Source organism: Vulpes lagopus, chromosome 13 (assembly GCF_018345385.1).
Source record: "Vulpes lagopus strain Blue_001 chromosome 13, ASM1834538v1, whole genome shotgun sequence".
NCBI classification, from domain to species: Eukaryota; Metazoa; Chordata; class Mammalia; order Carnivora; family Canidae; genus Vulpes; species Vulpes lagopus.
The window spans coordinates 21,476,597-21,504,459 of NC_054836.1; the positions used below are offsets into that span (position 1 = coordinate 21,476,597).

General features: G+C 34.9%; 1 protein-coding gene across 1 annotated transcript; it reads right to left on the reverse strand.

Annotated features, from left to right (window-relative positions):
• Window positions 1-4,346: 4,346 nt before the first annotated feature.
• On the reverse strand, window positions 4,347-27,450 carry SEM1 (SEM1 26S proteasome subunit). Its single transcript, XM_041728051.1, has 3 exons — window positions 27,256-27,450; window positions 10,801-10,894; window positions 4,347-4,544 (listed from the first exon to the last, which is right to left on the reverse strand). The coding sequence occupies exons 1-3, from the start codon at window positions 27,329-27,331 to the stop codon at window positions 4,502-4,504; spliced, it is 213 nt and encodes a 70-aa protein (XP_041583985.1). The 5' UTR covers window positions 27,332-27,450; the 3' UTR covers window positions 4,347-4,501.
• Window positions 27,451-27,863: the final 413 nt, after the last annotated feature.

Below are 27,863 nucleotides of genomic sequence, written 5' to 3' on the forward strand. Positions count from 1 at the left end.
ACAGTCCTGCTTCAGTGGAAAGATATATGTCTCCAAAGCCAAAGTTAACTTAGCATCTACCTATCTATATATCTGCTTATATCTCTATATAGATATAAATACACTGTTCTTAATCACCAAAGGGGAAATTACTGAAAAACATTCAATGACATAAACACATATTTTCATCTTTTTGATTAATAATAGTGACCTTCATAGCCTTAGCAAAGAAAAGCAACTGCTCGTCTCATAAAATCTGTTCCTCTACTTGGAAATATCATCAAAATCACTAAGAGTGTCCTATCAACTTAGACCACAAATTTTTTTTTTTTTAAAGATTTTATTTATTTATAGAGACACACAGAGAATGAGAGGTAGAGACACAGGCAGAGGGAGAAGCAGGCTCCATGCAGGGAGCCTGATGTGGGACTCGATCCAGGGTCTCCAGAATCATGCCCTGGGCTGCAGGCGGTGCTAAATCGCTGCACCACCAGGGCTGCCCAGACCACAAGTTTCTACACATACAATGCAATGAGTCTTTGAGTATGAGATCACCAAAGTTCAAACATCCTTATTAAAGTTATCTTTAGGGGAAGCCCGGGTGGCTTGGCGGTTTAGCTCCACCTTTGGCCCAGGGCCTGATCCTGGAGACCCAGGATCGAGTCCCACATCAGGCTTCCCTGCATTGAGCCTGCTTCTCCCTCTGCCTGTATCTCTGCCTCTCTCTCTTTCTGTGTCTCTCATGAATAAATTTAAAAAAATAATAATTATATAAAAAAAAATAATAAAGTTATCTTTATTTACTTAACACTAATGTAGATTAGAACACATCATTTTACCTTGAGTAAAGGATTACTCTTGAAAACATAAACAAGATTCATATGATTAATGTACTGAAGTTATTCACCAATGAGGTTATATTTTGGTCAAAACAAAAAGTTATGAAGATTTTTCTGCAAGACATTCGCTGCAGATAAGAACAAAAATATATTTCAGTCATTGGTGATCCTACTGACATCTTCTGGCAGGATACAAAGTTTGAATTGTCTAGGTACAACCAATGAGATGACATGTCCTATTACATGGATTTGTGTCTTACAACCAAGAAGGGAGGCAAAAGTCATCTCTCACTGTTAAAAAAAAAAAAAAAAAAAAAAAAAGTCCTTCCTCTGTTTCCTGGTCTATGCTGATTTTGCCAACCCTTCCAAAGGCCTGACTTGTGAGGATGAGGAGGCAGCAAGCCTTCTAGGTACCAAATTGGTGGAAAGACCCCTGATGCATTAAAAAAATTGAGTATAACTTTCTGCTTAGTGATTTATCTTTCATTTACTTTTCAGAAGTGACCAAAATAAGACATTACTGAAAATCAAGTGATGTAAGCTGAGATAGGCAGAAGCCGATCATATTGGACTTTATGTTTAGTTTTATGCTGTTTTAAGAAGCCCTTGATGGCATTTAAAGAAAGGGATGGCACGGTCTAAATTTTAACAAGATCTCTGTTTTTTAAAGGAAAGATTATAAGGCAGAAAAAGTAAAAGTAGGGAGACTAGTTAGGTGATTATTGCAGTAAATCCTAGTAAATGATGATGGTTTAGATTAAGATACTAGTAAGTGGGAGTAGATAGATTCTGAATTTATCAGCGGTTTCTGGATATAAGTAACCAAATACTGAACCTAAGATGTCTAAAATAAAACAATTTACATGCTTATTTTACAGGAAGCTTAGTGTCAGAGCAGTCTCAATGATATATATTATCAAAGAATCATATTCTCCCAGACTAATTATCTTTGCTTTATGTGGCTATTTCAAAAGCCCGTATTCTTCTTTGTCTGATGCCCCTAGCCAATTGTTTCCTGGCCCATATTTATTTAAGCCTGCCCAACCATCATCCATTTATTTGTATAATAGATGCAGTTATGATTGACTAAAGACTAAGAAAAGTTCACCCTGAACTGGGAATGGGTTTGACTTGACTTGAGTTACATAGCTTATGTGAAAAGAGGATGGATGCCTGAGGGGGAGAAAAATGATGATTTGTTAGAAAAGAGTAAGGGGGAAATAGATGCTGGGTAGCAAGCAGTGATATCAACTACATGGGTATGCTTTGAAGGTGGAGTTGACAGGACTGGTCAATAGATCAAATACTAGGAGAGAGGATTCCAAGAATAGGTCTTATTATAGTGTTGGCTTCAGCAATCAGAAAGAAGGTGAAGTATTTACTGAGATGGGAAAGACTGGATGAAAGATCAGTCTAAGAATAATTATCAAGTCTTCTGTTTCTCCTCAGTTAACTTTAAGATACCCATTAGATATTGGAGAGGTGATCAAGCTGTTAGTGGATATGAAAGTTTAGAATTTCAAGGAGAGGCCAAGACTGAAAACAGAGAATGAAATCATACATATGGAGGGTTTTTGTTTTGTTTTGTTTTTTAAGCAACTGAGACTGGATGAAATTACTACAGAGAATGTAGTATGGATAGAGCAAGAAGTGGATGCAGGACAGAATCTAGACCCGTGACAAGATTTAGAGGTGGAATACAACCAGAGCCATTAAAGCAGCTATAAAACTCAAGTCTAACTCCCCAGCATCATATGTGTGGGTAGATGGAAAGTAGTGCAAATGTTAGCTCTCTGCCAAAAGGATGGAAGATGTTACCTCTCTCAACTTGGTAGGAACAGAAAGGATATGGCTATCTTTTAAAAGTACAGAGCAGATCATAATATGTCATAAACACGTATTACTCATACACCATACAATCTTTCAAAAGAGCGTTGGCTCATTATCATAGTTCTCTAAATATTTAGTGGAAGTAGGAAGAAGAGACTTAGCACCCAGTGGCAACAATTCTAATCCAAGGCCTACAATTTGAATTCAACACTATTTCAAATGGAATTAAGTGATTATGGAAAATGACAAAGAAAAAACAACCACCCTGGATTCTAGTCTTTTATCTGACACCTGTTAGCTATGCAACCTTGGCCTCTTTCACCTCATTTTCTGAGGTGGTTTTCTGTTTATGATAGGCCCTTCCAGCCTGCTTTGGCAGGGCTGTCGTGAAAATCAAAATTTAAAGAAATCTATTAACTGTAAAATCCCATAAAAATAATTTTCTTCAGCTGCTTACTAGTCTCACTTTCTACCACTGATGGCTTCATCATCCTAATACCAAATACCAGTTTTCAGGTACTCAATCCTTAACAGAAAAGAACACCAAAACTAAAGTTTGAAATTTCATTAAGAACAAAACACTATATAACTAGTGAAAACCCATGAAAGCCTCTGCCCAATTCTGATAAGGTTTCAAGATTATACCCTGCACCAATTTAAAGTCCTATGAGGTAGCCATCCTTCTGGGTAATGATCTGACACTGTACAAGTGACCACTGATACAGCATCTAATCACTGACCAGAGGAAGGAGAACATATATGTCAAAATATTTCTTCACATGCCACAACAGTAGCAGGCCTGCTTGTGCTGCACAACAGGATCATAAAAATAGGAGCTGCTTTTACACTTTCCAGAGATCTTTGTTATTTCTTAGTCTATCTGCTTATCCAGCAGTTCTGTCATGTAGGCAAGGCAGATTTATGCTTGGTCTAAGGAAAAAACTTACTTATGTTCAAAATCATTTTGAGGCATAACTGAAATTATATTTTAGGCACCTAACTTTATTTTGGTGTCAATATATGTCACATAAATTTTACACTTTATTCAACAGTTCTAATTCTCCTAAATAACACATTCAACTTTGAAAATATTTCTAATAAAAGCTATACATTAGCTTCATTCTAAGTCTTATCAGGAAGAATCCTTTACCAACTAAATTATATCTCACTCACAAAAGTAGGTGTGGCAACAATAATCACTTTGCAGAATATTAATTATACTAAATGCATCTGTTACGTAGTACCTGAGAATATGCCTATGTTAACAAAGTATCTTGATCCTACCTCACCAATTCTGACAGAAGACATATTCTTAGAACTATGATCAAACCACTTGATTTTAAGTACTAGTACTACTCTGTCAACTATTAATACTATTATTAATGGCTAGGAACTAATTACAGCAATTGAAAATGATTAATATTTTTAAAACACAGGTTTTAAAGGGTCATCTTAGAGATGTCAGCAAGTGTTTCCTGAGCTTTCAAAAATACAGATGAGATTAAGGTTAAATGTAACTTAGGAGAAGTAACCTTATAAATAAGTTCAGCATTAAATTGATGTGGTTAAACAAAAGTACTGAATTGGGGATCAGATGAATTTACTATCTCTATATACTAAAGTCCGAGAAAATCACAAATAGTCTGAGAAAATTAATGACAGGCAGCAAAAGATCAAGACTTCTGATCCAAACCAAGATTAGATCAAAACATTTATTTTTTTTGTTACAAAAACAAAAATAAATCCAAACAGGTAATGAAATAAACATTTTTTAAGTGTTCCATCCTGGGTTCTCTGTCCTAGAATTTAATAAACAGTTCAAGTTTAGATTACTTCAACACTTCTTCTGGATGCTATGAGGTCTCCATCTTATAACCATGTTTCTCTAGTTCAGCTCTACAATAAAACACAAAAGAACAACATCACTGGACATTCTTTATGATAAATTAAAGGAATAGAGTGTTTTTATAAATAATACAATAAATAAAACAATGAGCTAAGCCTAAGCACCCATTTAAAATACTATCAGGTAGCTTTACTTTACTCCCTTAAAAGAAAATCTGTATAAGAAAAAAACTGAATGTGAATCAACATAATGCTAATAAAATTCTGCTTTCCCATAAGTTAACTTATATTTCATACTCCTTAATTTTCTGATAAATCTATTTAACAAAGAAATGTGAGAGATTTACTACTATCTTCCAAATATCTTTGAAATACATACAAATGTCCTGTTCATCATAAATATTTTTTTATAATAAATATTTAAGCAAATTTTAAGAATTACCAACCACACGGCCAAGAACACAAGATATTTGATATCAAGCTTTTTAGGAATTTTAAAATCATCATAATAGGCATTATCACTATTTACACAAAGAATAGACAGACTGCTTTATACTGACATATATCTATTGCTCTGACCAAGACAAAAATTATTAATCAAATGTAAAGGTGCATGGGAATTATTCTGCATTAACTATATGTAGACAAAAGAAATATAAGTTATAAAATACTAAAAATTTTACTTTAAAAATTTTAAATATGGATAAAAAACTCAAAAATTTAAAAATACACACACTTTAAAAGATATTTTTATAATTTTATTTATTCAACCTAAAGTTTCAGTCATACTCTGAGCATATTAACTGCAATTATTGATCTGCTTTGTATAAAACAGATGCACAAAAAAAGTTAGCCTTGTAATCAATTTCAGCTACTTACACTACCACTCCAAGTATCATCAGTAACTTCTTTGCCACAATTCAATTTTATAGAAGTTCACAACAAAATTATTTCAGGGCCAAAATATGATAAAACACTGTATAAATGTAAAGTAGGTTTAATGTGTCCTACACCATTATATCCCGTAAGATAAACTGACATTTGTTCTCAAGTATAATTTAGCTTGGACATTATCACACTATTCAATGTAAACACAACACAAAAAACACATGTAGGTGGGACGCCTGGGTGGCTCAGCAATTGAGCGTCTGCCTTTGGCTCAGGTCATGATCCCGGGATCTGGAATTGAGTCCCACATCCGGTTCCTGCGAAGAGCCTGCTTCTCTCTCTGCCTATGTCTCTGCCTCTCCCTCACTCTCTCATGAATAAATAAACCTTTAAACAAACAAACAAAAAACACATGTAGGAATGCTGTATATTTATTATTCACTTAACCAAATGTCTCTAAAATTTTTATAGTTCTTTATAATACAAATACTGATCTAAGATCCATAAATAATATTAAAGTCAGAGATTATTCATATAAAATATTTTTTCTTCTGGTCAAGTGTAGAAGACAGTATAGACTGTTGGTAAATCATCCATTTAGGAGTCAAAAGATCAGCACAAATTTCTGATACTACTCCTTTTGCTAAATTTAACCAAAATGCTTCCTTTACCCACTCCCCTACCCTTCGCCCTTTGCCTGGAGATTAAAAATTATGTCTGTCCTTCATGTTTTCTACTTAAAATGGAAATAATTTTAAAAGTTTCTTTTTTTAAAAAAGATTCTATCTATCTATCTATCTATCTATCTATCTATCTATCTATCTATCTAAGACAGAGAGACAGGCTGGGGGACCCCAGGATCACACCCTGAGCTGAAGGCAGAGGCTCAACCACTGAGCCATCCAGGCATCCCAAAAGTTTCTTAAATAATAATTTCCTGTTGACTTTAACAGAACCAATGTTCTGTTATTCACTTTCTCTTATTTTACAACAACAACAAATCCCCAAAATTCTGCCTACAATTTAGTTAACAAGTATACCAAATCAGTCCAGGTTTGCACCTGCCTTACTGAGAGGAGGTGGTGACTAACCACATTTACACATTGTTAACAAACTCAAAGGAGATTATGATATGCTATCCTATTAGCTAAATTTTTAGAGAAGATGAAAAGTTTTTTGCTAGAATTTAGGATAAAAATCAATCAAAAGGACAATAAATTGAGGCCACTAAGTACAAAACACAAAACAATACAAATACACTAGTGTCATCAGCTTGTTGAATGAAAAAAAATCTAACAAAGAGATGTGAGAAGAAAAGAAATCCAGCAGTATTGGAACAGTAGCATAGGACATACAGAGCAAATGTACACTGCTTGAACAAAACAGCAGCTTTCCTTTTTCAACAAAAGAAGAATATGACAAATAGCCACTGGTAGGTTTGAGAACCCCTCTTATCCAAGAAAGTATTCTGCTATAGGACAGTGGCTAAATTTAACACAGTAAATCAAGAACAATATTGGCTCCTTGGATTTTTTAATGTAACATGTGAAGTAAGGTCAGCAGAATTAATCCTACCCATTCCTATTGAACATGTCTCCAAAACTCTAAGAAGAATTAAGTTACTCTGTTTTTGCTCTTTCTGATATATTTCTCTATAATGACTTGTAGTTACTCGGGAGACACAGGTGGCCTTTTTCTTTCTACTTCTACTTGTTAGGAGTAATTACACTGAAAGAGAAAAACACTGGAGAGTGGAAGGCTAAGTCCTTGCTAAGACATGTAGCTGTTCACAGGCAGTCTGGAGTTGGAACCCAGGGAATCAGAGTGATTCTAGAAAATGTACTGCTTCTCCAAAGTGAGATGGATTAGGACTCATATACAATATCAGAACACAGTGAAACATGTTCTTTACTTACCGTGGCTTATAATATCATATTAGGGACTTCTATATGTTTTCCAAAACTAGAAAGAACATCTTTGCAAAAGACTTGTTAATCATAATTTTTTTAAAGCAAAGATAAAAATATTATCTGAGGCTGAAATGTCCAATATAGAAGTTGCATGTAGCTATTTATTAAAATAAAATAAAATAAAATTCCATTCACCAGTTGCACTAGCTACATTTCATGTGCTCAAGAGCCATATGCGGCTAGGGGCTTCTGTACTGGATAGGGCAGTTTATAGAACATTTCCACTAATACAGTAAGTTCTATTTTATAGCACTGGTGATATATCAATCCACATGTGGAAAAACAACTCATGATTCACACAGGGAAATAAAAAGAAAAATCTTATTCACTAATAAAAGTATCAAAATTGATATTCTCATGGAAATCCACAAGCCTAAAGGCAGAACACAAGAGAGAACATAAGAACATCATGTAGGTGTATTATAAAAACAATAAGCCACAAATGATATGCTCTACTTTCAAGCCAGCATTAAGGGCAAGATGCAGTAGTGGCAAAAAATCCAATTATCAATGTATTTACTACTAAAAGTCCCCTGGTTAGATCACTGTATTTAATAATGTCTTAATGTAATTTTTAAGAGAAAAGTGCTATTTTCTGATTTTGAAAGACAAAAAAGAAAATATTTTGGAGAAATTTGACTTTTGTGAATAGCAAAGGAACAAAACTCATTTAGCTTCAACTTGAAAAATTTCAAGGTAAGAGAAAAAAAAAATGACAGATGATTAAGAAGTCAGAATGGGGATCAGCAGAGGCAGAAGACCTGAAAATACTCTAACATAATATGAGCCTAGTGAGGGAAGAAAGGGGGGGATGCCTACTTAAAAACAAGGTAGCAAAGTGTTCTCTGATGTTCAGTTTTAAAAGAACATAAATCAAAAATAAATGCAAAAAGAAAAGTGGCAAGAATTTATATACACAGAATTTAATCACAAAATGGACTGAGAAAGAAAAGAACAAAAAAGATTCTGAGAGCCATACATGAATAAAGAAGAATGAGAACAGATTCAATGCTTAGAAGAGATGTAGTATTAACAGATTTAGAGAAAAAGCAGAATTGTTGTTTAACAGCTATGGTTCCTATCTTGTTCATAAAAGTGCAACAGGAAAAACATCGTTAATACAAAATTGAAAACTAAGACAGGTGAGGTAACTCTAAGCTGTATTAAAGTAGTTTAAAATCTCTAGGTTCTGAATAATTACATCTCAGGGAACTGAAAGAATGAAAGATACAGTCAAAAAAACAGAGTCAGCCATTTTGAGAAATCATGGAGAACTGTAAAAATACCAGAATAACAGTGAAAGGTAAATTGTGCCATTTTCAAAAAGGGGAGAAAGGTGATAGATAAAATTGTTATTAGTCTCCAGCAAAATACTAAAATGTCTTTAGAATGTAGGGTTTTTGAGCCTGTGAAAAATGCAGTGTAGAACAAAAGGTACTGCATCATCCTTAAATTTATTATAAATCATCTTTTTTAAACAAATGAACTAGACCACAAAGTTAGAACTGCAGTAGAACCACTAGGTCTTGATTTGAGCAAAGTATGACAGTTTACTTAGATAACTCCAGGGCCAAGACAGATATATATGGGTTGAATCAAAATAAAATTAGGGAGGAAAGAATTGTCTCTTTAATAAATGGTACTGGTATAACTAGATATCCATTTGCAAAAGAATGAAGTTAGACTCTTATCGCAAACCATGTACAAAAATTAATTCGAAATGGATCGTAGACCTAAATGTCAGGAACTAAAATTCCAAAATTGTTAGATAAAAACATAGGGATAAATTTTCTTTGAATCTGGCGGTAATTTCTTTAAAAAGTAGATAAACTTGACATCATCTGAATTAAAAACTTATGTGCAAGGATACCTGGCTGGCTCAACGGTTGAGTATCTTCCTTCAACTCAGGGCATGATATGGGGGTCCAGGGATGGAGTACAGCATCAGGCTCCCTGTAGGGAGCAGGCTTCTCCCTCTATGTCTCTGCCTCTCTATGTCTCTCATGAGTAAATAGTTTAAAAAAAAAAAAAAAAGAAAGAAACACCAAAAAAGTTATGTGCAAAAACACTGTGACCAAAGTGAAAAGACAAGTGAACAGAATGGGAGAAAATATCTGTACACAATAGGTCTGCTGAGAGATTAGTAATTAGAATATATAAAGAATTCTGACAACTCAACAACAAAAAGACAATCAACCCAACTTAAAAATGGGCAAAGGACTTGACTAGATTATTTCTCCAAAGAAGATATACAAATTGTCAACAAATATATGAAAAAAAAGGCTCATCATTAGTCATAAGGGAAATGAAAATCAAAACCACACTGAGATATCAGTCCACATCCATTAGGATGATTATACTAAAAAAAAAAAAAAAAGTAAAAAAAGTTTTGATGAGAATGTAGACAATTTAGAACCTTCATACACGATTGGTAGTAATGTAAAACTGTAAAGCTGCTGTGGAAAAAGAGTTTGGCAGTTCCTCAAAAAGTTAAACAGAATTATATGATCCACAAATTCCACTCCTGGGATTACATTCCCCCAAACTGGAAATAAGTATTCAAACAAAAACTTGTACATAAATGCTCACAGTAATAACACAGTTCACAGTATCCAAAAACAACCCAAAGCCCATCTACTGATGAATGGATAAACAAACTGTAGCATATCATACAATGTTATTCAGCCATTAAGAGGAATGAAGTACTGATACATGCTATGGCATGGATGGAAGATGAGAACATTATACTAACTATATGAAGCTAGACATACAAGATCACTTATTGTATGATTCCATTTTTATGACATATCTAAAACAAGCAAATCTATAGACAGAAAGCAGGGACTAGAAAAAGAGGAATGCAGAGTAATTGCTCAATAGATATGCTGTTTCCTTTTGGGTTGATGGAAATGCTTTGGAATTACATAGACATGATGGCTGCACAGCACTATGAATATACAAACTGCCACTGAATTGAACACTTTAAGATGATTAATTTTATGATACATGAATTTTACTTCAATCAACCATATTAGGTAAATTTGTACAGGAATATGAAAAGGTACACTCCCATCACCCCAATCTCCATTCCAGTTTAAGAATCACCAATCTTTTGGATCCTAGCACTCTGGTTCTAATTTCTGCTGAGTTATTCAACATTGGTGGAAAATTAATGTTGACAGAATTAAACCCACATAAATAAAAAATTGCAAATATGCTTCTATTTAACTACCTTTGTAAAGAAACTAGAAAGAATAAAAGTCCTATGCAATTACACAAAGCATTCATGTTTAGAAACATAGATGAATGTAATAGGTTTTCTTTTCCATAATTCAAAAACATATTTTAAAGATTAATTATCTTTTAAAGAGGTCAATTATCATATGTAAGTTACATATTCCGTCCTTACAATTAATACTAAGCTATATAAAATCTGATGTAATGCTTACCGTAACTGATTGGAGAAGTCATCCTCTACATTGTCATCATCCCAATTATCCTCCCAGACATGTGCATCTTCATCTTCATCTAAACCAGCCCAGTCTAAAAACAGAAACAGATGCTATCTAAATACTTCTCACATGTTATTTCCATAAATACAGAAACTTCAGAAAGTTTGCCATTCAAGACTCACAATTCAAAACATTTAATACTGTAAGAAATGGCAACCTTCCTTTTTAAATTTCAATTTATGCTGTCTTGTTCTCTCAATTCTTGAATTTGCAGATAATCTAAAACAGAAGTTAATTTTAAAAATTCCATTTGTCATGAAAATTTATTATAATTTCAGGAGGATATTTACTTTCCTGATTTTTCCTTGGGCTAATTTTTATAAGGTCTATTTCACAATCTTCCAAAACAGCACCAACAACGCAAAAATAAATTGAAGAGCAGGAAGATACCAGCCTGGAATTCAAAACTGCTAAACATATAAAAGGGTAACTCATACATAAATTTAAAAATGGACCAAATTATTAGCCATTACTGACATTTGCCTATTATCAATGTAAAATTTTTATTTTTAAAGGACAAATATAAATATTTACAAAGAGGAATGCTGTAGTATTTAGTTTTCTCAATTTCCTTTTTTCTTCTTTCCCTTTTGGTGCTGGGGGAGGGGTTAGATTTTAGCTTTTGTTTACAATATTTAGAAAACATATGTAAACTAACATCTCCTTCCCTATTACCTCAAACATTCACATTACCATTTCTTACCTATATAATGGCAATATTCTTCTATCAAGTTCTTCTTGCTTCTACTTTCTCGATCCTGATAAAAATCTAGCCTCTAGGGTGAGAATGTCACTATGTATTCTTTTTTTCAAATAACATCAAAGCATCCCAGAAGAGAGTTTATGCATACTCTGCTGTCCTACTTATGATGGACCACCTGCTATAATTTTGACATAGCTTTGTTTTCTTACAAAATATCTGTATGATTTTGCGTAATGTATTTGTTTTAAGACAAATATTTTTAATTATTTAAATTTAAATCCACTGGGATGACTCACTCATGTTAGTCATGTGGCTTAAAGTACTCTCTCATACACATTTCCTCCTTGGAAAAAAACCCGTGAAGAGCAATCCACAAGATCTTCATTTTCATTCAGCCCTAACTTCACTTCATGTTTTGAAATTTCCTAAAATTTTCTAGTCATCAAATATGCTGTTTCTCATCTTTTTGTCTTTCTGCCTTCTTTTGAACCTACTACTGGACCTGATGCCTACTTAGTTAAAATACCATTCCTCATTAAAAGGAACTATGGCTCGCTGAAGAAACAACTGATCTAGATCTAGAATAAGGAAGTTAATAAGTAAATGTGGGATTCCTTTTTATAATGCCCGAAAACATGTCAAAAAGTACAAAAACTAGCCTAAAAGTGTTTCCACTGGCCAAATCTGGAACAATTTAAGAATCACAAAGAATGACAGATTGAATTAAATGAAAAATCCATGAGTCCATAGCAATATGTTGGGGGAGAAGATGCTGGGGAGGGGATGCTCTTTACAATTCCCACGGAAATAAATGCAGAAAGAACGACAGAATTAGAAAATCACCATTTTGCAATCCTCAGTGCAATTTAGGCAAGGATCAATGGATACTAAAACTAGTGAGTGAAAAATAGCTGGGACTACAGGGTAGATTACATACTTATTACAACAAAGGGAAAAAAATGGAGAGATCTGATCATCACAATCTTAACCAAAGATTAAATTTAACATCACCAAAAATTTGTGACAAATTGTAATATGTCTCTTGATGTAATGCAACGAGAAATAAACATCACCTATCTAGTACTCTCATTAAAAATGCTGACCCTTAATCTAACCATGAGAGAACTATCAGGCAAATCCAGAATATGAAACTCTTTATAACTAGTATCTTCAAGTAAGTTAATGTCATGAAAAACAAACAAAAAAAAAAGAGACTGCTTTACATTTTTAAAAGCCTAGAGTGATAAAACAACCAATATAATGTGTAGGTAAACTAATGGTATGTATGCTGGATTGCGGAAAAAAACTGACTAGATATTTTTCTGGAACAGTCAGTAATGTCTGTGGTTATGGACTGTATATCTGGATATCATATTAATTTTCTGAAACATGATTGTAAAATTGTTTTAGAGGAGCATGCCCCCCTTTAAGACATGCATGTTAAAATATTTAAGAATTGTGTTACTTTGTCAACAGTTTACTTGCAGGTGGTTTTCAAACAGATTTGATATATATCATATATACTTCTGTCATATATGATAGAAATAAACATGACAAAATGTTAGCAACTGAAAAACCTTAGATATTTGTCTTTTTTAAATTGAAGTACAAGTGACACAGAACATTAGTTTCAGATATACAATATGATTCAGTAATTGTATATTTTTCAAAATGATAACCACGATAAGTTTAGATAACATCCATTACCATATAGTCACTAAATTTTTTCTTGTGATGAGTACTTTTAAGATTTACTCTCTTAGCAACTTTTAAATATGCAATACAGTATTACTAACTATAGTTGCCAGGCTATATACATTACATTTCTATGACTTATTTTGTAACTGGAAGTTGTACCTTTTGACCCATCATCCATTTTGTTCACTCCGGACCTTGTCCTCTTTTTTTTTTTTTTTTTTTGGTCCTCTTTTTAAAAACTCTTCTATAGGGTTGAAAGTTTCAAAATTAAAAGGTGGGAAAAGTAGTTTAAAAAAATCATTTTGTAAATCATCTCTGGAAGCCTTCCCTATGCCCATCTCCCCCTCTTTACCTTCAGAGATTAGGTTCCTCTTTTGTGTCTAAATTATAGCACTTACAACCATAATTATCAATTTATATGTCTATGTCCATCACTTATGTCTGAGCTCCTTAAAAGTAACAACTCTGTTTTATTTACCTTTTTATTCTTAAACCACAAACAGGACCTAGCATCATGCACACCAAATGGCTATGAATGATGAAACAGAACTCTAAATCAGACCTTGTATATTGTTGAATGACCCCTTTCCCTCCCAAAACAGTAAAGTTATACTTCTCTTATGTCCTAGCCATAAGCATCACCTTAGTAATTACTTATTAGAATCGTGGCTAAGAACATTTCAACTTGAAAAATAACAAAAGGTGTGATATTAGGTTTCCCTTATAATGTACATATAAATTAAAACTATTCAACAATCTTTCATAACATGGGTATATTATTCATTACGTTATGTACCTAACAAAATTTTTAAATACAGTACATATCATCATCATGATTTAAGAACAGAATAAAGTACATCTATTTATCTGGTCCCCCAAGACATAAACTTAGGAGGAATCTTAGCTACGCTTTCTCCTTTAACTACCACAATCACTCATTATGTCCCTTCCATTCCAAGTGCCAATTATCTTCAGAATAAGTCTCCACTTCTCTATTCTTACTGTCACATATTAATTTAGGATTATTCCCTTCATAAATATTACTGTAGTCTTTCTGTCCCCCCACCCCAGTCTTATACAGTTTATATCCATCCTCCACTGATGTCTAAAATATCACCACCATTCCTACCCATTACTTTTCAAAACCTTCAGGTAGGAACCAGATTTTACTAAATCTTCAAGTCTGATATCCAGAGCTGAGTGCTGGGCACACAGTTGACACTCAATAAAACACTGGGTAAATGGAACTATACTTTCTATTAATACTATTAGATAGTTCCAGAGTTATAGGTTACATTCCCCCCAGTCTTATTGTAACCTATAGCTCTGGAGCTACCTAATAGTATTAACAGACAGCTTAGGATTTTATGATTCTTATGTTGTGCTAATTACACTAAGCCTTCCAGTATAAAAAATTGGCATAAAACTATATAATTACACTACAATGTAGCAAGGCATGGCTTTAATACTTTAAGTTTTTATAAAATGGCTAAGATGAAATACTGCTTAAAGTTACAAAATTTCAGAAAAAGCTTTGGAGATCACTGAACATTATACCCTTGTTTGAAAACCAGCTCCATTATCACTACTATACAACAAAGAAGGTGAAGACTGTCTTACAAGAAAATATTTAACTTTTTCTAATAAAATTTCATGACCTCAAATCCTAAAATTTATATATATTTGCACTGAGCCTAGAAATAGGAATTGTTAAGTATTTGTTTTACTGTACTTTAAGTACTCTTCATAAAGATATCTAATAGAGTATAATGTTCCAACAAAATAATCTGAATACATTAAGACTAGATAATATGCTCTTGAGTAAAGGGGGTGACGTAACTCAAGTCACAACTAAACTTTTAAAAGTTCTAAGACATAAAGCCTCCTATCATCAGCCTGCAACGGTTCTAACTAACCAGCTTCCTGAACTGTTAACTAGGTTGTTTCTACCTATACTACTCCCTAGTAAACAATACTGTGTCTAGAACTGTAAAATAAAATACTTCACATTTCTCTGCTAATCTTGTAGGCCTACCCTTTCAAGAAGAGCAAACCACCCTCCACCAGGAACTTTTAATCTTACTATGACCTGATTCAAAATGCTGATTTCAATACTGTATTACTTGTTATCATTCAAATGTCTTCAAGCTGGCTTGTAACTGACGAATTTTTAACTTAACAGACTAAAAAAAAAAAAAAACACACACACACAAAAAAAAAACAAAAAGAAATCCACACCTGCTAATTTGTATCCAACAGCCTCAGAGACTCACCAAAAAGAAACGTAACAAACTCAGTAACTTGTTTTGTAGGAGCTCCCAATTCCTAACTCTAAGTAGGATAGAAAAAATCAAAATTCTTAACATGAAAAATACTAGTTTATCCTGTATGTTGGCAAATCGAACTCCAATAAAAAAAATATACAAAAAAATACTAGTTTAAACAGTGTCTTTAAAAAATGTTTAAGAATGGTACAAGTTTTGGTTTATCAAGTTGAATTCTGATGATCATTTAGCATACAGATAAAGTGTCTCTCCTTTTAAAACTGTCTCATGCTATTTTAATGGCAAGGAAAGGAAAATGAAGAAGGTAAAAATAAAGTTGAAAGAAAAGACTGGCTCATGAGAGGGGCAGGACCATACTGAGAGCAAAATTTTAGGTAGAACACACAAAAAGATTCATCATGATAGTTCTGTATTTCTTTAAAAGTTTTACAGGGTACTTCATAATTACGACACTATTGAGTAGACAAAGATACAAAAATGGAAAAGTTGGTTAAATTCTTCATAAATAATCATATGAATTTCAGTATATTACTCTTTAATCTTAACGCCTTATCTTAGGAGAAAGATCCACTGAAGAACTCTGTATGACATACTATCCTTCCAATTATCACAGGTGAAGAATCTAAGATAATATATAACCTTTTGAATTACAACTTATTAAGCATCTTAAATTATTTAACAAGAACACCAATGAAAAAACGTGTTCATTCACACTGACAAATGGGAATCCATAATCTATTTTTGGTGGAAACTTTAAAGATTTTATTTATTTTTATACATTTTATTTATTTATTTGAGAGAGAGAGACAGATGGCAGGGGCAGAGAGAGAGGGAGATGTAGACTCCCTGTGAGCAGGGAGCCCAATATGGGGCTTGATCCCAGGACCCTGAGATCATGATCTGAGCTGAAGGCAGACACTCAGCTAACTAAGCCACCCAAAAGCCCCTAGACTTATTAATAAAGAATGTACTGAACATAGTATATTAGTAAAAGTTTAAGTGATAAGGTATAATACACCTAAGTATTATTTGCCAACACTTATAAATCCTCCACACTGTACATGTTACAATATATGCAAATTACAATGTATGTATACTCATAATAAATGGATGTGAAAATTAAAAAGCCATGATTGTTATAATCGCTGATATCTGGCATTTCTTGTAATAAATCCCTGATTTGTGTTTTAATTTTCAATTATAACTCTATACTGATAACTATGCAATTTTATTTAATCACCCCTTTTTAAAGCTTTAAACCCAAAATTAGTTTTTGAAAAGGGAAAAATAAAAAAATCAAAGGATACCTGATTCATGTCTAATGCTTTTCTTCAATACATAGATGACTTTATAAAAGTATACACTTTATCTTCAACACTAAATGCACTGCCAGGATTGTGATTAATCATTTAAATAACCACAGCTGTGTTTACTTCAGTGTGCAGGCCTCCAGATGTGTACTGGTAAAAAAAAATTACCATATTTTAAGAAGTCAGTATTGGAAATAACCAATAACAGATGCCTAATACATAAGTTTCTAGGAATTCTAAATTATTTAAGACTTGGCCCCCAAATTTGGATTTGCCCACATATGCCAGAGAATTACATCTGTAACTGGCCTTAAATTTCACAAATCTGAACTATCAAAGATCCCACATACTTTAAGTAGCACCTTGATACTTAAGGATGGAAAAGGGCTTCCTCTCAACTTATTATCTGTGAAATTACTTACTTTCCCTACTCTTCAATACACATTCCAAAATTTCTTAAATGTATGATGTACACTACTTTGAAGAAAAATAAAGAAAAAATTCCACTTATACCATATAAGGTTGCAAATGCCCTATTTTATACCAATGTGGGGCATCAAATTTTCATTCATTCCTTAATAGTAAAGCAAATCCGCATATAAACAAAATAATCTTCGACAAAGTTTCTTCAAATAAAAAATGTGCCTCTATATGCAGAACATTATATGAAGAAAAGTATTTTAAAGAAAAGATTAGGGCAGCCCCGGTGGCGCAGCGGTTTGGCGCCGCCTGCAGCCCAGGGCGCGATCCTGGAGACCCTGGATCGAGTCCCACATCGGGCTCCCTGCATGGAGCCTGCTTCTCCCTCTGCCTGTGTCTCTGCCTCTCTCTCTCTCTCTGCATCTCTATGAATAAATAAAATCTTAAAAAAAAAAAAAGAAAGAAAGAAAAGATTAAAGTTTGAAAAAATTTTAATTGTACATGTCCCATCACAGGTAAGTGTAAAATAAAACAGTAATGGTTGCAATCATCATCATTATGCTCATGAATATAATAAAGCCACACCAGATCTAGCCATTTTGAGATCTATACGTGTTCCTGCTTCAACTATATAAAGTAGATTAAACCTTTTAAAAATGTAATTTCTATAGGTTACCATGATACAAAAACAACTAGACCCTACAGATGTCATGTCTATTCAGTGGCTAAAAATCAGTTCCTAGCATAGCATCATACTACCATATTTTCTCCAACAAGGCCCAAAAATTTCATCAAGGAACTTCAGACCAAACAACCAAAAGCAAGTCATAAATGATGTTACCATACTACTGGAGAGCTTTCAGTTATTTATGCTCAGCAGTCTGAAACAGAGGCTCAAAAAAACTTACATAACCATTTATAATTGTTCTTATATTTTAAAAGAAGAAAATTCAAACATGATTCCTTTCATCAATAATTTAAGAATACAAGCCTCTAGGAGAATGGTTCCACAATAAAGTCATGCTGACTTTCTCTTTGTTAGTGCTAAGTGTTTTTCTCTATACTTTTAGAAAATTCCCAAAAGCCATTAATCTCATCATTTGTAAGCCCTCATGCCCTACACTTGTCTCAATTCCCTCATTCTGATCCTCCAAATGACTGAGTTAAGATGGGAACCCCACCAACCTGTCTTCCACTAGACATTCAATAGACATTCAAGTGCAAAATCACAACCTATTTCTTCTTATTCCCAACAGTCCTTATCAAACTAGCTGCCAAAGTTTTGTTATTTTTGCATCACTCTCTTCACTTCTTTCCTAATAACAACCTTCCTCAGGCCCTTAGTCCGCAGCTAAGCTATTTCAACAATTTGCTAATCGGCTTCCCTGACTGTCTCTTTTCTACCTTTCCAAATTAATTCTGCTGGGTTGGTTTTTCCTAAACTACCTACTGCTTAAAGGAAGCTCACACATACCAAACCAAAAAACTCCACTTCTCATGTATCAAAGGATAGACTCCAAACTGGACATTTGGCTTAAAGCTTTCCGATATTAAGCCCAAACTACCTGCACTTATAAACACTATTTCACAGCCAAATAAAAACACATTATTTTTTCACCTCCAAGAATCTATGCTTTTCTCTTTCTTTGGAAAACCCTTTTCTACGTTTCTATCTTTTTAAGGCTCTGTTCAAATGTTACTATCTCAGTTGTATACAACTGGAAATAATATCCCTTCTTTTTCCCCCTTTCTTTTCAACTGCTGTTACACCTTATTACCATTTGTCTAATTCCCAACCCTCCTTACCCCCGCCCACCACTGGAAAGAAACTCAATGAAATCTTACCCAGACGCCCAAAAGATAAGCAAAAACAAAGTTGCTCTGGTTTAATGGAGTGAAGAAGGAAGGGCTTGGAGCTCTACCTCCACAAGATAAACACCTTCAAAATACTAAAAAGCTCAAACTTACTGCGAAAATCACTATGCCCTGACTCTCTGGTATTTCTAAATTCAAAGACAAGTATCTACCTAAGGAGTAAAATCTGTCTCAGTGCAGCCTCTACTTAACTGTGACCTAGTAAATTACTGAAATTTTTGGAGTCCCAAGCATAAAATCTTCATAAGGCTACTATATGGATGGGACTATGTATCTAAAGCACTTATAGCTGATAAATGGCAGCTTACATCATTCTCTCTCCACCATTCAGTGCCAGATTTATAGGAAGCACTCAACAAATATATACTGAATGAATAAATCATTTATTATGCACTAATCACTTCACAGGTACTCGAGGGGGTAAAGAAAGTAAGAAGAAAAACATGTTCCAGAAAAAAGACAATACTATTTCTACCAAACATTACATACACAACACAGGAAAAAAATATACTTGGTGAATTTTTAATATTTCAGAAGAGTATAGTTTTTGAAACTTTGAAACTTTTATTTTCCTCTCAATGTTTTCAACAATTTATCACATCTTTCAATGAGTAATGTTTAACAACAAACCAGTAATAATATTACATACTGAAGTCACAATTACTTACTGCTTGTTTATTCTATAGAATCAGTGAAACAGCTAATCCAAATAGTTTTTCAAAGTAATTTTTACTGTTTAATATCCTGGACTACACCTCTCACTATCCCCTCCCAAGCACCAGTATCCTGATTTAGGGCTTTTTCACTCCACTGTATTTCTTTATACTTCTTGTACATCTATCTTGTGCATCCTTAAATAATATGTGCTGTTGTTTTGTGTATCTTTATATTTTATGTGAATAATACACTATTTTTAAAGCACTTTTGGGAAAAAAGTGACAGTATTATTTAAAAGTTTTTAATACTAGAAAAAAAATCAATTTTTAAATAATCAACAAACTTAACAACCTTAATTTTGGATATACCTAAAATTACAAATAAAATACTTGCCAGAAACTGAAATTCTAAGTATATACCAAATAACCAAAATCCAATTCCCTAAGAAGCTTAGAAAGAAGAAACTGGACTAATGTTTATTGAATACCACTTAATGCCAAACTCTGTGCTATGCATTTTACATGTACTACTGGTATGAACTGAATGTGTCCCTCCCTCCACCACAAAATACTTATGATGAAGCTCTAACCCCCAATGTAATGGTATTCGGAGCTGGGGTCTTTGGAAGGTAATTAGAGTTGTATAAGGTCATGAGGGTAGAGTCCTCATGATGTGATTAGTGCCATTACAGGAAGAGACACCAAAGAGCTCACTCATTCTCTCTACACCTTATGGGGACATAATGAGAAGGCAGCAGTCTGCAAACCAGAGTTCTCACCAATAACTGAAGCAGCCAACACCTTGATCTTGAACTTCCCAGCCTCCAACTGTGAGAAAACAAATTTCCATTGTTAAGCCACTCACAGTCTACAGTATTCTGCTATGGCAATTCAAATATCTCAACACATTCATGTAAAACTTACATGACTCTATTATCTACAAATTACATATGAAGAAACTGAGGATTTAGCCTAAAATGGTAACAGTACAAGGAAAAACATAATGGTCAATCTCACTCAAATCAATCCCAAAATCATAATGATGACATTCCGTTCTTCATCCATCAGTTTCACAATGACTAAAAAGCTTAATATGAAGTATAGGTAACCTTATGAGAGAAGAAGTAAACTACAGATAGAAATTTTAATTGGTTTAACCCTTCTCGAAGGCAATTTAAAGCTATATGTCAAAATTAAAAATGCACCTAGTACCAGATGAGGTGTCAGGGCCCAAGCAAAGCCAAGAGGGCATTCCTATAGAAGCAGAGCATAGCATGACTGGTGTGTCAGACCTGAACAGGGTGAAGAAGTTATCCTGTGCTGAAGTAAGGAGAGGGTGGCCTGGCAAAGAATGTTGAAGCCCAAGTGACATAAAGAAGGCAACTACGGTGGAGGGGGTAACAAAGATTGGCTAGGGGGTAGGATGACCTAATAGACAATATATTTAAGACAATGAAAGTCAGGTTTCTCACTGTTGGGGAAGGGAGTTACAAATATGGAAAGGAAAAAAGCTAGAATGGACCCTGCGGTGCTGAACTGTGATTGGAGATACTGTGTGAACTCATGATTTTATAAACACACACATATAAATGCAAAAGAGTTTAAGTGTATACACACATTTGTATATTTCCTAGTTCCCTTTACTAAGAGGGTCCCCAAAGCAAATAGCACAACTGGAGTTAGGATCTTGCCTTCTGAATATCATTCTCCACTAAAAAAAAAAAGCTCCTTGGAGAAATAGCTGATTCCAGAATTAGAGAAGGGAAAGAACAAGATCAACTTATAATATCTTTTTGTGTCAGAATGCTTGGAAATGCACAAAGAATGACGACGATGTGTCAAAAGGTCACAGAAGACAGTATAAGGGGGCTCCCCATGTTCAAATATAGAACAACGAATGGAATACAACGAATGGAATATTGTTATTTCCATAGTTTCACAAAATGCCTATTAATTAAAAAGGGAAAATGAGTAATCTAATGTTGGAAAAGTCTCACAGACACTACCTTAATAAAGTGATCAAAGTGAACATCATTGTAATGGAACAAATGTGAATCATGTTCCACCTGACAGGATGCAATGAGAACACAGAATCACAACTATGATACTCTTGCCAAGGTGTAGAACCTAAATCTAATCATGTGAAAACAGGACAAATCCAAGTTGAGGAATATCCTGCAAAGTAACTGGCCTGTAAACTTCAAGAGTGTCAAAATTATGAAAGTCAAAGACAAACTGAGAACTGCTCTAGAATGAAAAATACTATAATATGGTCCTCTGTATTTTAAAAAAATATATAAACACACAATATATACATAAATTTTGGAAGGATACTAAAATAACCAATTAACAGTGGCGACCCCTGGAGTATGACAAATGTTTTGAGGGAAAGGCAGAGAGAAACAGTGCTTTTCCTTTTTACTTTATGCGCTTTTATAGGCTTAAATTTTTACTACAAGCAGTTACTTGTATAATTATCATATATATAATACAATAAAAGTATTTTAAAGAAATTAAGTAACTAACATGAATTGAAAAACTACAAGTTGATGAAAGATGAATTGTAAACCTAGGTCTGATCTTAGATTCACTGTGCTTTTTCCATCCCAGGGTTCAAAAACTTTCTTCTTGCATAGAATTACCATGAATGGACACTCAACAAGCACTCTGTCATTCATCGTATTTATCTTTAGTTTTAGTAATACAACTTCTTCATTTCTTGTTACTACCATGTAACTAATTTAAATGTGATAGTGTTATTTACATGTCCATTATATTACATTTAATAATTGAAAATAGCAGAGCCCTTGTGGGCACTGGTTAACTGACTAGTACATTATTGACACAGTCAGTTTCAGTTATATCTACCTTTATATTTAAGATTCTAAGAAATCCTATTGATGGTTTAGTCCAGTTAGTATCCAATCATTGTAAATATTTCTCCGTGGCATTTTTCACAGAATGATTCTTCTTGTGCAGTACAGATCTATGCATAACAAGCATTTAAAATCCTTGGCTTTTACCCCTAAATCTTGGTCATCACTTCACATTTGCACCTGTCAGGTGAATATGACATTCAAAAATACCTCCCTGGATAAGAACCATTATAAATTGTCCTACTTTGTTAGGTGGGAGTACCTCAGTTATTCCAGAGGGAACCAGCAGTTTGTTTATTGTCTGTCTCAACAGACAGATTTCCATCAATAACAGTCTCTTCTGCAGCAATTTCTCAAGGAGGGTGGGAAGGTACATAGGTAGTACACTGCCTTTTATCAGATAATAAAGTAGCTTCACTGATCATAGAAAAATTATAGAATACTTAGTATAACAGAAATTTCTTATAAATACCATTACTTCTAGAGGCAAACTCAATTTCCTTTTAAATACTCTAAAGACTTTTTTCCCTACCAAAAAAACAAAAGCAAAAAGCAAAAAACAAACAAAAAACCCCATCTCAATTCTAGCACAGAAAGAATAAAAGAACCTAAAAGCCCACTTGTTCTTCCCATTTTTACTCTCACCCACTTCTAATTGTCAAAGGAAGGTGATTAATGAAAATATTTTAAATATCCTTTCAATATCTGTCTGATATGAAAAATTGTTTGACATTCCAAATAAATTATAAAGTATTTCAGTTTTAGACCCTACTCTACTATTACCAACCTAGCTGGTGAGCTTGACAAGTTTTACCTTCAGATTTTAAGTTGCTTTCCAGTTCTAACCATGTCAAAGCCTCCACAATTATAATCAATCATATCCAGTATGTTGAATATCCTCCTCATAAAGCCTATTCTCAGTTTAAATACTCAAAAAAGCTGCAGAATGCATTTCACAAAGATCCTAAACATGATTTTTAAACACTTCTTAATGACCAGATTATACATCTATCAGTTAGAGTAACTGTGAGGAACTACCAATGTAACACAGATCCACAGACTAAATAATGACAAGTTTGTTTTTTTTTTTTAAAGAAGCATTTGTTCCTTTAGACATTCAGAGAATCACCACCACCACCACCGTTATAGGTCACACTGAGTAACTATTCAGAAGAAACAAAGAAGGGGATCCCTGGGTGGCTCAGTGGTTTGGCGCCTGCCTTTGGTCCAGGGTGTGATCCTGGAGTCCGGGGATTGAGTCTCACATCGGGCTCCTGGCATGGAGCCTGCTTCTCCCTCTGCCTGTGTCTCTGCCTCTCGCTCTCTCTCTCTCTATCATGAATAAATAAATAAAATCTTAAAAAAAAAAAAAAAAAAGAAAAAAGAAGAAGAAACAAAGAAGCTCCAGGAAAGCACATTTTCATACAGAAATTCCCCCTCCTTAAAATGACTGGATGACATCCTTGCAAACAAGTTCTTATCTGGGATGAGATGTAGCAACAACACTCCCAAAAAAGATGGACAATCCATTAGTCAAACCAGGGATACAGAACTTCAGGAATGGCTTTCATGTAGCAGTCTCTTGTAACGGCATGCTACCCTAGACAATGGGTATCATCCACTTTCTGGAGCAGAGAGGCAACAAGGCCACTGAAAATCAGACCTCCTATAGATAGAAAAGGTGATTAGAGGTCATTTTAAGTTGTATCTGTTAGTGAGTTTGTCACTGGCACATTTACTGTAAGGACAATCTCAAGAGAATTTCCTAAGAAGGCAGAGAATTAGGAAAGTAATTCAGGGCATAATCATTGAACTGAAAACCCACATACAAGAAAATTCAAAATAGGCCATTTAGTTATTCTCCAACTTTAATGTGCATACAAATCTTTTAAGAATCTTGGTAAAGTCCAAACTAATTCAGAAGGTCTAGGTTGAGACACTGCATTTCTAATAAGCTGCCAGCTAATGCCAAAACTGCTGGTCCACGGATCACACTGAGCATCAGTGAGACTAAACTATGACTACCCAAAGGAAGAAATGTAGTTTCAAGAGAGAATAATTCAGTAATTCCTTGGTGATATTTTTCCAGGTTTTTTTTCTTTTAGTTTTGTTTTTTATAAGAGCAGTTTTTATTAGTAAATATTGATTGGTTTCACCTATTGGGCTAATTTTGTGCCCCGCAAAATCTCAATTCAAATTAACACAAAACGAAAACCTAAGTTACAAACCACAGAAGAAACACAGAAACCTGAACCAAACAATGGCGTTTTAATGTTATTTTTCATTCTAAATGGAAAAATTCCTAAATGAATTAGATTCTACACATTCAAACCTGAAGACAACAAATATTCTTTAGTGGTGAGTTACCAACAAGTGGTGAATTACTAATTCTAATAAATTGGTTCTGCTGTAAGAGGGCTTTGTCTTCAAAAAAGAAAAAAAAATTCTCAGGGCACCTGGGTGGCTCAGTTGGTTAATCCACCAACTCTTGATTTTGGCTCAGGTCATGATCTTAGGGTTGCTGAGCATGGAGCCTACTTAAGATTTTTCTCTCCCTCTTCTCCCCTCTAGAAAAATCCTCTGCTTTTCCTATTTAATGAGATTTTTTACTATATAACAAGACTGAACAGTCTGCTGCTCACAACATAAGCTTAGAGTAAGAACTACATATTCTGCAAAAACTGATGAAATGGAAGTTGCTGAGAAAAATCATGTGTATCATTAGGTACAGAATTATTTCTAGAGCTTTCTAAACAGTTCTCAACTACTTACTTTAAATACAGGTTCATTCATTCATCACGCATTTATTAACCAGCTACTACATATGTGCCAGGCACTTCGATAAAGGTTAAAACTAGAGTTTATATTGGGGAGTCACAGAGACCTTTCAGATCCTGGCTTCACTACTTAATAGCAAGCTTTTTAAATCTAAGCATCGGTTTCCTGATGGCTGTGGTGACAGCCTATATAATGTAAATAAAGTGCTTAACATTGTACTTTGTATGTGATAAAGCTATTTGAAATATGAAGTTTGAGTAAAAAGTTGATCCTTCCCTCAATAAACCAGTTCTCTACTATACAGTTCAATGTTGGATTATGAACCAATTTAACAGTGAGGTAAAGAACATGTCTGGGGGTGCCTGGGTGCCTCAGTTAAGCATCTGCCTTCAGTTCAGGTCATGACTTCAGGGTCCTGGAATCCAGCCTCCGCCAGGCTCCCTGTTCCGCCGGGGCCTGCTTTTCCTGCTCACTGCCGCCAGCTCATTTTCTCTCTCAAATAAAACAAATAAAATCGTTTAAAAAGAGAGAGGGAGAAAACACGTGTGGACAGATTAAACCCACTGAAATGTCCTCTGGGTTAGCTTATGAGTTTGTGTCCTATGAACACTAATGTCTTCTGCCACTAAGCAAAATAAGAGAGTACACACCATAAGTAAAAAGAACAGATGCTCAAGCTATGTGGTTTTTATGCACAACAGGATCACCGGGGGGTACAACTTATGACAATGTTAGTGAAGCAGTAATTGCTCAACAACAGATTTGTACACCATTAACCACAATTCTCTTCCTACCACCTTCAGAAAGCCTACCCCATAGTAGCCTCTTCTTACAAGACAAATATTTATCCTACACATTACAATTACCCAATAAAGCAAATTATTCTGGAAGCCTACCTGGCAACAACGATGTAAAAAATAAACAGAGGCAGTACATTATTTCTAAAAAAAAAAAAAAAAAGGTATCCATCATGGCTGGCCAGCTATGTGCCACTGGACAAGTTTCTTAATAGTTCCAAACGTCGATGTCTTTATCTGAAAAATGGTAATACCAGTACCTATTTGCTAGAACTGGAAAATGAATTAATACAAGCAAAGTACTTAGACAAGTAATCGCCCAATAAATGTTACTTATTTGCCATCAGTTACAATGAGAAAACGAAGCTCCTCCTGGTAACTATGAAACTAATAAAAATGTAGAGACGTTTTAGCGTCTTACAAATACTTAACTTTGTTAGTTTGAAGCGGTCAAAAATGAAAAACAAGGATAAGGTAATAACGTGTTATTTATTAACCACCAACACCGATCCTCCCATTCTACCTCACAGGCTTCATTTGTAAAGTCCTGAAAGTGAGCAACTCTGGCCTAACCAGATACAGCAATTCCGTTCTAGACGGCTTAGGGGCAGAGGAAGGCTGGCACACTACAAGAAAATAACGAAAAAAAAGGGGGGGGAGGGGATTTATAGAGGCTAGAACCAGGCGGCGGGTAACCCAGCGGAAGAGTGAAAGGGCCCAGCGTGCTGGACGCGGGGCCAGAGGCCCAGGACGCCGTGGCTCCTCCCAATGAGGAAGCAGGAGGCACTCGGCCTCGCTGAGGAGGCGCCCCGGGCACGCCGAGCCCCAGGCCTGCCGCAAGGAGGGTCGCGCGTGTGGAGCCTCGAGGACCGGCCGCAGGGGTCCAGGCTTCCCGCCGGCGCCGACTCCACCCCGGAGGCCTGAGTCACCGTCCGCGCGGCCCACAGGCCCCAGAGGCCCCAGAGGCCCCAGAGGCCGGGGCGCGGCCGGTTACCTTCGGCAGGGAACTCCTCGAACTCGTCGTCTTCCTCCAGGAGACCCAAATCTACCGGCTGCTTCTTCTCCGACATGGCGACGCTCCGCGCCAAAAGCCTGTCAGGCCGAGAGGAAAGTTGGAACTCTTGACTTTTCCTCGCCTGAGCCACCAGCGCCCCGGCTGCCTCCGAGGCCGGCACTTACCATAGAGACGCGGTAGGAGAGCAACGGGCGCAGCGCGGGGAACGCTGGGATGCTGGAGGTCCGCCCGGCGCTTCCTGCGGGTGTAGCAATCCGTCAGAGGTTAGAGGTGAAGCGTTTTGTGCCTTTAATTCTTTTACCTGGACTCAATGAGTTGGCAAATTTGGCATCCGGGTAGGTTTCCCTTATTGGAAAAAACTCTTAGAGTGTAGAAAAATGGAACACCTTTACCTAGTTTAAATCTGAGGGATAAAATGCCTGCCAAAATTCCTGAAGGGCCTTTTAATGTAGAGTAATCCCATCTTTAAAGATTTTATTATATTTATTTATTTGTTTGTTTGTTTGTTTATTTATTTATTTATTATAGGCAGCAAGCCAGATTTTTAAAAATAATTTGTGTACTCTTATCATTTATTATATGCTCAC